Source organism: Eucalyptus grandis, chromosome 7, assembly GCF_016545825.1.
Source record: "Eucalyptus grandis isolate ANBG69807.140 chromosome 7, ASM1654582v1, whole genome shotgun sequence".
NCBI classification, from domain to species: domain Eukaryota; kingdom Viridiplantae; phylum Streptophyta; class Magnoliopsida; order Myrtales; family Myrtaceae; genus Eucalyptus; species Eucalyptus grandis.
In genome coordinates this window covers 8677990-8687879 of record NC_052618.1, presented here as the reverse complement: position 1 = coordinate 8687879, position 9890 = coordinate 8677990, and the positions used below count along the sequence as shown (strand labels likewise).

At 38.7% G+C, this 9890-nt stretch overlaps 2 protein-coding genes across 2 annotated transcripts; both read left to right on the top strand.

Annotated features, from left to right (window-relative positions):
- Positions 1 to 4636: 4636 nt before the first annotated feature.
- LOC120295803 (disease resistance protein RUN1-like) lies at positions 4637 to 6522 on the top strand. Its single transcript, XM_039317377.1, has 2 exons — positions 4637 to 5133; positions 5304 to 6522. Exons 1-2 carry the CDS (start codon positions 4637 to 4639, stop codon positions 6520 to 6522), a joined length of 1716 nt encoding a protein of 571 aa, XP_039173311.1.
- A 666-nt stretch (positions 6523 to 7188) lies between these two features.
- LOC120295802 (disease resistance protein RPV1-like) lies at positions 7189 to 8046 on the top strand. Its single transcript, XM_039317376.1, has one exon. It carries the CDS (start codon positions 7189 to 7191, stop codon positions 8044 to 8046), a length of 858 nt encoding a protein of 285 aa, XP_039173310.1.
- The last annotated feature ends 1844 nt before the right edge of the window (positions 8047 to 9890 follow it).

The following is a 9890-nucleotide window of genomic DNA, read 5'->3' as shown; positions in this document are numbered from 1 at the left end:
TAGCGGAAGCTCTTCGGGAGTAAATTTGATTCCATTATCTCTGAAAAAAACGAATTCCCTCACCTGTCAAGCGGTCATAGAGGCTAGTGGCGAATCTATGATCTTCAACTGCTGAACTCAGGAACACATCATACGTTGGTTCAGCATCTAATTTTGTCATATCTGGCTTCCGCCTTGCTTGTTCAACTTCGACTCTTCTTTGTTTTGTGCCAGCGTATGCAGCCGTACTTAATCCTGCCTCTAACTTTATCAATCTTGATTCAGCCTCGCTGGTTTATCTTTCCTACTACTTTTCCCTTTACTTTGATCCAGCCTCGCTGGTTCATCGTCGCTTATTTTCCGATTATCGCCAGCGTGTTCAGCCATACTTATTCAACCTCTAACTTTATCGTATTTTGATTCAGCCTTGCTGGTCCATCTTCCGCCTCTTCTCAGTTTTCTGCCAGCGGATTCAGCCACACTTGATTCCGCCTTCACCTCAATCTCTCGTCCTCCAAATCATACTCTACCTGGGTTTTTAAACGATAGTCATGTCAAACGGTCCGAGTTTGCCTTACCAGTCGTTCAATAACATGTGAGATGTTAATTTAAGAGAAAATAAGTTCCCCAAAAAAAAAAATTTACTTACGAACATTCAAGAAAAACTACTTGTCCCCAAATTACTGTTGTTCGAGGAAATTAAAATATACGATGATTATTAACCATTTTACAAATTGCGGAGTGATGTAAGAATTATTGATGTAAGTAACTAAGAGTATTGAAGAAGTAATCTACAATAAATTCAAGTTGTTCACAATATTCGATGAAATGTTACAAACATTGAGAAATTCAACTTTACAAGGCCCGGGGGTAAATCACTATATTTAAAAGATGATAACTTGTCATGTACAAGGACTCATATAAAGATTATAAACATTGTAGAAAATTATCAAGTAAAGTAGCCATCGCTTACCACAATTTTGCAGTATTTTACTCTCTATTGGTCAATTACTAAGTGCTACAACATTCTAGTCACGGACCATATGGTTAAGTTATAGATCAAAAGGTAAACTACTAATTGTATGTAAAGATGAGTTACAACAAGGGGTGTCAAGAACCGAAACCAAACCGAAACCGAACCGAAATTTTGTACAGTTTCGGTTTGTTTTTTAATTTAAAAAAAAAAAACTGTTCTTTATTTTCGGTTTGGGTTATTTCAGTTCGGTTTAATTAATTAAACCGAACTGAAATTTTCAACAAAAACTGCTCCTCTCTCTTCTTTCAAAATCGCTCTGAGAAAATTTTGTCTCTCTTCTTCTTTTCAAATATCCAAAAGGAAAACAGAAAGCCGCTTCCTCTCTTCTCAGACAGCCATTGCTGTTGCTTGCTCTTGCTCGTTGGTCCATTCTCTCTCTCTCTCTCTCTCTCTCTCTCTCTCTCTCCCCAGAAAAACCAGCAGAGAGCAGCATTTAACGAAAATAAATGGGGATGAACATGATGCCGGAATTTCCGCAGAGGAGGTCATTGATGGGGCGTTGAGGATGATGATGGAGGAGACAACAGCGGTGAGGACGATCATGCACCTTGAGAAAAGGGTGAAAAGGGTACGACGTCTCTCCGTTTCTGAGCTTTAGATCCTTATTTAATCTGCCCACTCTCTCTCACTCTCTCTCTCTCTCTCACTCTCTCTCTCTCTCTCTCTCTCTCTCTCTCTCTCTCTCTCTCTCTCTCTCTCTCTCTCTCGGTGTTGAGGCGTTTCTCTCTCTTTGATTTTCTCGGGAAAATCTGATGAGGAAGGAAGAATAGGTGATGGTTTTAGTCAAGCTGTGAGAAAATCGGGGACAGAAATTGGGTTGATTTGGATGTTTTTGTTTTGTCAGAGGATTGGGATGGTTGACTCGAAGCTGATTTGCACTGTCTTGTTGGACGTCTCAAGATTGAATCAGACACTGGAATGTCGTTCAAAGTTTGTGGAGGATAAAAGCAAAAAAAAAAAAAAAAAATATCAAAAACCAAGCCAAGCCAAACCGATCCGAATCAAGTTTTTGGTTCGGGTCATATTCAGTTCGGATCAAAATTCTGCACCATATTAGTTCGGTTCAATTCGAGTTTATAAGAAAATGAACCAAACTGAATCATTACATCCCTAACAACAACTATTATTAAATCACATTTGATAAAGTTAAATTACAATGTAAAGGCGTGACAAACATTACAATGATTTCAAGTACATTATCACTACTATTTCAAGTAATATTATGACAAATTTTTAAACATGAGTATGTCGGCTCCAACCACATCGCACAACTTGTGGAATATTGCTTGAAAACCATTTAGCCTTGGTGATTTAATAGACCCCATTTTCTCGGTCTTGCTTATAAAATAAGCCGAGATAGATTATAAAAGCAAATTACCAAAGATTGACAATTTCATGGTATTTATGAGTTGGGCGACATGAGAATTAATAAAAAATTACCATTACCGAACATAATATATTTTAAAAGATCAAAAGAAGTCTCTGTTAGAGAAAACTTACGATCCTGGTAAAGGAAACTTTCAAAGGAAAATAAAACCCATGGACACGATGGCCAAGCGTAGCCAGTCGATTGATGCATGATATGCCAATGTCATCATTCGCTCACTTGCTCCGGAGCGCACAAAAGAAAGAAGACGAAGTGACAGCTACCAGCCCTCTTTCCCCAGGACGCTCTTGATTCGTCCACTCACCATGCAACACGTGCAATAAGGCCCACCTATTTTTCAAGTCCCTCTCTCTCTCTCCACTCTTCATGCTCCGTTGTCTCTCCCTCCCGACCGACTCACGATTTTGCTCTCTCTCTCTCCCTCCTGACTCAAAAACGAGAAGCCCTAACTCTCCTCTCTCTCGTCTTACGAACCACGTCGGAGCCTCCGCCTTGGACTACTACGTTCCGCTTTCTCCAGTATTTTCTCTGAAAATTTCCAAAAGAACCCAACAAATTAATGCAGGATCCCCAATATCGGACACCGACGAATAACAATCATCAAAGAGAAAGCTTGAGAAATACCCATCAACTGGCACGAGGAAAACCCTAGCGAAGGCGTCAAAGATACGACATTGTGCCAGCAAACGAAGGGAAGAGGAGAGATTGAGGGCAAGGAGGAGGAGGACAATGGAACTGGAACAGAAAAAGGGGAACTTTGGTGTGGGAAATGAATGATCTGGCAGGTCGATCTCAGAGATTGAAGGAAAAGGAGGGAAATTTCTGGGGAAATCAATCGAGGGCGAAGCTATCTTCGGATTTGAGTTGAAGGGCAGGACATAAGGTTTCTTAAGCAAGGAATTGGAGATTCTGCAGGAAAAAATAAAAAATCAACCCAGAGAGAGAGAGGAGGAGGGGTGAGGGATCATGAAGAGTGAAGTGATAGGGAAGGGGAGATTTTAAAATAGGAGGGGTTGTATTGGTACGAGTCACAAGTGAGCGGACGATTGCATGAATGACATGGCACTATAGTTATACCATATAACTTATATGTAATATTTTCTTCCGAAATTTGAGAAATAAGATAAAATATTACCATGAGGTGTGCGACACGTAAATTAATAAAAATATCACCACGAAGATAAATTCTAGAAAATGACAAAAGAAGTCTATGTCAAAAATGGACGAATTATTTATGAATTAATAAGATATCGGTCATAAAAGAGAAAAGTAATTGAACAAAAATTACTACTACCCGAGAAATAATGTTTTAAATTGACCAAATGAAGTCCGCCTCAGAGATTGGATAAATTATTCTCTTCATTATTGCACCTTTTTTTTGTCCAAATTCATTATTGCACTTTTGAAAACCAATATTTTGCAGCTTTATCTTAGGCAAGACACCTTATGTTATTGCCTTACGGTACTTGAAGACGAAACAAGCCAAGAACATGTTGATCTGGTGGTATTGTCCCGGTTCCAGTCCTATCTGACTCACTTAATCATTTTACTTGAGTCGGGTTGAGTTGAATTAGCTATGGAACTCATCTCACTGAGTTAAAAGTCCTAAAAACTTGTTGAAACTACTTACATGCATCTTAAGCAAGGGTCAAATTCCCCGCCGGAGTTGGCGGTGATTGCCACTGCCCAGCCACTCCTTTTGTTTTTTTTTTCCCTTCTAATTTTCAATTTTAAAAACTATATTGTCTGATTTATTTTTAAAACTTCTCTTTTTAATTTTTTTTTCTCTTGTATCTATCTTTTCTTAGGATGCTAGCTAACTCTTATTTGGTTTGGTCGATTTCCATCAATATTTCACTCATCAAAATGAGATTACTAGAAATAACATGTTTATATAAAAATGAGAGTTTTTATTGCACATCAATTGGTCTACTGCAAATGAGAAAATACTTATGTTTAGTATATGTTTTAGTAAACTTTACTTGGAGTAATGGTAATCTGATCGACAGTTTAAAAAATGGACGGTAAAGCTTGATTGTAATATATTCGAGTGATGTCTTTTCTATTGCTCATTGGAATACCCTTACTAGAAGTCGAGATTCCGTAGCTTTGGTCTGTAAGCTTCTTAGACCGGAGCAGGTCTGTTAGCTTCTTCTCCTCCACGAGTGATCTCCCAGTTGTCCCCTGTCCTAAGAAAGATCAGGCCTCTGAACTTTTTCTCGAGCTTCTCACTCATGGATGTCCGCAATAACCACTCGTCGCTTCCATCTACTAGATGGCCGAATGTTAGCCACTACCAAGTCTTTCTCAGTTTCCGAGGAGGAGATGTTCGGAGAGGCTTCATTGAATTTCTCTTCAACGGCCTTGAAGATGCAGGGATCAGTGCATTTATCGATCATAGTGGGATCGAGATCGGAGAAGAGATCATGCCTAAGATCTTACAAGTGATCAGGCGCACACAGATATGCATTCCTGTCTTCTCCAAAGATTTCGCTTCCAGTAAGAGTTGTCTGAGGGAGGTGGCGGAAATGGTGGCGTGTGACAGGACAATCATGCCCATTTTCTATGACGTCAGCCCTGAAGTCGTCGGCAAACAGCAGGAGAATTATCAGCAGTCCTTCAGCAACCATGCAGCCAAGAGGGTGACATCAACGACTCTAGACAACTGGAAGAGGGCTCTGCAGACTGTTTCAGGAAAACGAGGATGGGAATTGGAGAAATTCCAGCACGGGTAAAACGAAATTAAGATTTCTATGCTTCTTATGACTTCTCCAACACTAGTGATCTACTATGAAATTAGATAAAGCAAAAGATCAATGCATCTTTTCTTTTGGCGGGTGTATTATATGACCGGTTGTCCCTTTTCACATCTTACTGTTTCCTTCTTTTCCCGTCTGGCAGGGAGCATGAACTTATAAACGAGGTTGTTTCCGAGGTCCGCCAGCTGTTGAAGGAGGATGATTTAGATGTGACAGAAAATTTAGTAGGGATGGATCACCATGTGCGAGAGATGATGAAAAAACTCGGCGTTCTCTATGAAAATGACCAAGTGGTTGAACGGCAAATGCTGATGGGAAAACGTGTGGTTGAGATATCGGGCCTTCCAGGAATTGGTAAGTCGACTCTTGCTACGGTTGTCTACAATAAAATCCATCATCTCTTTGAAGGTAAAAGCTTCCTTAAAGATATCCATGGAGCAGTTGAGCAAAAGAGAATCTTATCTCTCCAAGAAGATTTAATTAGCGATCTCCTCCGAAATAAAAGATGTACACTCAGATCTCCTGCTGAAGGTACCAAATTTATCCGGTACAGAATTGCAAATCTGAGGGTTCTCATAATCCTAGACGATGTTAGTGATTTTGAACAAACCAATTCATTAGCTGGAGATCCAAGTTGGTTCGGTCCAGGAAGCAGGATCATCGTGATTTCTAAGAGACGCAATCTTGTTGACGAGTATAGTTGGGCACCGATTGAAACTGCTGAGCTGAGCGTGCTTGGTCATGGAAGCCAGAGGATTGTCACCTCCAGCAGAAACAGTTCTGTTAACATATGCGATGACTTCGTCATTGAAAAATTCGAGCTAAAGCGAATGAATGACGTCCATGCTTTTCAAATGTTCTGTATGTATGCTCTTAAAGGAGGACCTCTTCGAGAGGAAATCTCCTTTGTGGCACGGGACATTAGTTTGGCTGCCGAAGGGCTTCCTTTCCTTATTAAGATTGTCGGTTCCTCTTTATATGGAAAGCCCATAACGTTTTGGAAGGAGGCATTGGATCGATTGAAGCAAGAGACTTTCTCTAAGGAAGTCAAACGAATTCTGAAGGCAAGATATGAAGCTTTAGAGTACAGTGCTCGACAGATTTTTCTTGATATAGCATGTTTTTTTATGGGTAAGGACAAGACAATATCCTCTTACCTGTGGGAAGCTTGTAAATACCATCCTTCTACACGGATTGCCGAGCTTCAAGACAAGTCTTTGGTAACAACCACCGACAATAATGAATTTCGGATGCATAATCAAGTAAAATTCCTCGGGAGGAGCTTGTCAAGGATGAAAATCCAAGTAAACCTTCTGAGCGTAGTAGGCTTTGGAATCAGGAGGATACTGGACGAGTACTGATAGAAGATAAGGTAAATTTTGAAGACAAGAAAGTCTCTCTTTTAGTTTGAATTAGATTACTTCTTTTAAATACTTTTCTATATCCAAAGACGATTGTGATGCGCTTCTATTTCACTTTGTCCGTTTACCATTTTTTCTTTATTGGCAGGTCGCTACGGTAGAAGCCCTCATTGCCTCGTTCGACAACCCCCGTTTATTTGGTAAACGTAGATTTTTCCATAATTTCTCAAATCTTAGGTATCTTGAAATGAACTGCCCTATTCTTAAGGGACACAGGCAGACTGCAAGGAACTTCAGAGAGGAGCTTTTCCTTCCATGGTTAAAGTGGCTTGAATGGCAAAGGTGCCTCAATATCTCCATTCTACTTGCTTTAGATCTATCCAACTTGGTCTATCTTAATCTGTCTGGGAGTTCCTCCACAAATTGGCGGTGTTGGAAGCAAATTATAAAGGTATGACGACATCCCTGTACATTTCTGTCATCCTGTTTACCAATAGCTTGAAGTAAGCAAGGCGTTTACATTCGCTTGTTTTGCAGAAGGCCAAAAACTTAAAAGTTTTGATCCTAAAAGATTGTCGTTGGCTAGCTAAATCTCCAGTTTCCCATGCTCCTGTAAACTTAGAGAGACTAAACCTGGAACGTTGTGCTATATTACCTCATCTTGTTATGAGGTCAATTAGCAAGCTAAGGAACTTAGTTTCTTTGGATATCAAGTCCTGCAGCTTCGTGCAAGAGTTGCCAGAAGGTATAGGTTACTTGGAAACTCTAAAAGAGCTTTATATCGATGGAACTGCCATAAGAGCCATCGATATCCCTGAGGGTTCGTATGGGAAGCTTGAAACTCTGAGTGCTTGCAACACTAAAATCTTGTCTCTACCCGATAGAATTGGCAACTTGAAATCTCTTTCGTACCTAGCTTTGGACGACACTAAACTCAGTGAGCTCCCTTATTCCATCGGCTTACTGGAGAATCTTCAGACACTCTCTCTCAAAAATTGCAGGAGCTTGTGGAAACTGCCAGATTCCATCGGGAACCTCAAGGAGCTGCAAGTCATGGATCTTTCGTACACATTAGTCGACGAACTACCTTCGTCTGTCAAGGATTTGAGAAACTTGAAAGTATTAAAGATGGTTCACACTTTTATTAGAGAATTTCCTGGAGGCATTAAGAATCTAGAGAGTTTAGAAGAGATAGATTTCTTGGACTGCAGAAGTTTGAAAGGGGAATGCAACATTAGGGGATTATCGTCTTTAGGGGTCTTAGTTCTGGAAAATACTGATATTTCTGAGCTGATTGTGATGGATCGTCGATACCCTAGTCTCCAAGACCTCAGAATAGATGGCAAAGTTTGCATCTTGACAATTGGAACTACAGAAGGAGCACCGCATGGGATCAACGGATGTGAGACTATGACACCGCTCCAGGCTGATGGACATCGCAGCATGCAGATGATGATCAGTGACCCAAGCAAGGCGGTGGTCAGACAAAAGCAAGAAAGTTCGGAGGGGATGAGGCTTGGCTAAAGAGGAAGGGTTCGCGCCCGTGTCTCTTTAATTCTAATTTTGTAACTGGTCGAGCATGTCAACTGATCTTCCTGCAATAAAGGCCATTAGAGGCATACCCGAAAACCAATTTTCGCTTCTATTCTAAATTTCCAATCTCCATTCTTCTTTCGTTTTCTTGGCCATCACGCTCATTCACTTTTTATTGTCCTGTATGCTTGTCAATTTCCTACAATTTAGTGCGTACGTGCTGATGATTATTCATGGCATAAGCATTGCCACTGGATTCTGTTCTCCAGGATGCCGAAGTCAACTACTGCCGAATTGACGCTTGTTTATCAGTTTCGAATATCGGTAATTTGACCGCGAAAAGTTTGCTCACCAAGCAGGAATTGTCCAGGTTAAGAATATGGTCAATAGTAGAGAATGAAATCTTGTTATTGTTCCTTTTTGGCAATTTTAAAACTAAAACGAAAATTCGATTCTGCGTTCGTCCATCTAACAAATATTCTTCAAAGGTACAATATGTTTGTGAATGTTGTCGCACCTATATTACCCAAAATTGGAAGTGATTGCTTTATTAAATAAAATTGAAAATGATTATTGGTTGGTTCTCTTTCATTGATTTTATTTAACTATTATGAAAAATATATATGTTTTAATCTAACTATAGTCAACATACTTTCTGTCATTCAAAAGAATATCTCGCATGAAAATTGCTTACATGCACAATAGAAAAGAGAAAACTTTCTAGTATTGTGATCAATCTAACTAACAAAAAATTAGTGTATTTTATTTCCAGGATTTATAATGTAATGTCCTTAATGACACTTATAATCAATGAAAATATCTACTGTATGATTGATATGCTGACTTTTTTTAGACATTTTTAATCTTTCTTAACGAGATTTTTAGGACTATATCTCGTGATATTATGACTCAAATATACACGTATGATATATTATCATTATCTAACTATCGGATTCTTAAGCACTAGCTATTAAATCATGTCTCGAGTTTGTGTCGTGTACAAAACCCACATTTGTTGGAACATTTTGATTTGTTCAAAATCTGATGTTGCCTTTTACGAATAATAATCTTGGATTATAGTGGATATACATAAATCCAAGGTTCAGCACAAGATATTCCTTCATTACTTTTTTATCCAAGTTTTGAGTTTTTGACCAAGAAGTGGACGTCTCTTCCCAGTTCAATATAAAAGTCGCACAAGAAAGATTAACAATGAGCCGAACAGACGACTTTATCTGGAGGCACGAAAGAGTTTGTTCTTCGGCCAGGCATTGGAGCAAGACACATGTAAATCAATTTACATTGTGAGTTTTACATTCAATTGAATTATTTATTTATAAAAACTGTGAGTTTGTACTTAATCTAAGTATGGAAAATACTTGAGCCTGTAAGCATTTGTAACTTTGACTCTTTGATTATTAGTAGATTATTTGTTGATGGTTCTTTCAATAGAGTAGGTATCAATTATCAGACCAAATCATGATATTTGGTGTCATTTATTGTTCCTAATTTATATCACGAGTAATTATGCATTGACTAAATTGTAAGATCCTATCAATTTTCACATTAATTTTACAATACTACGGAAAAAGAAATGTATTTTGTAGAAAATTTTTGATCAACTAATTACTTCTAAGTCTTTCAAAGTGTGAAATGGTATAGGTTACTTAGGCTGTGCATGATAAAAATTTTATTTCTTGATTTCTCTGTTTCTCTGTTCCCCGGAACAGGTTTGGAACAGAAATTCATTTGGTAACGCAATTTGATTTCTCTATTTCTGAAACATATTTCTATTTCAGAAATAGATTTGAAGAATAAATCAGAAGCTAAAATTT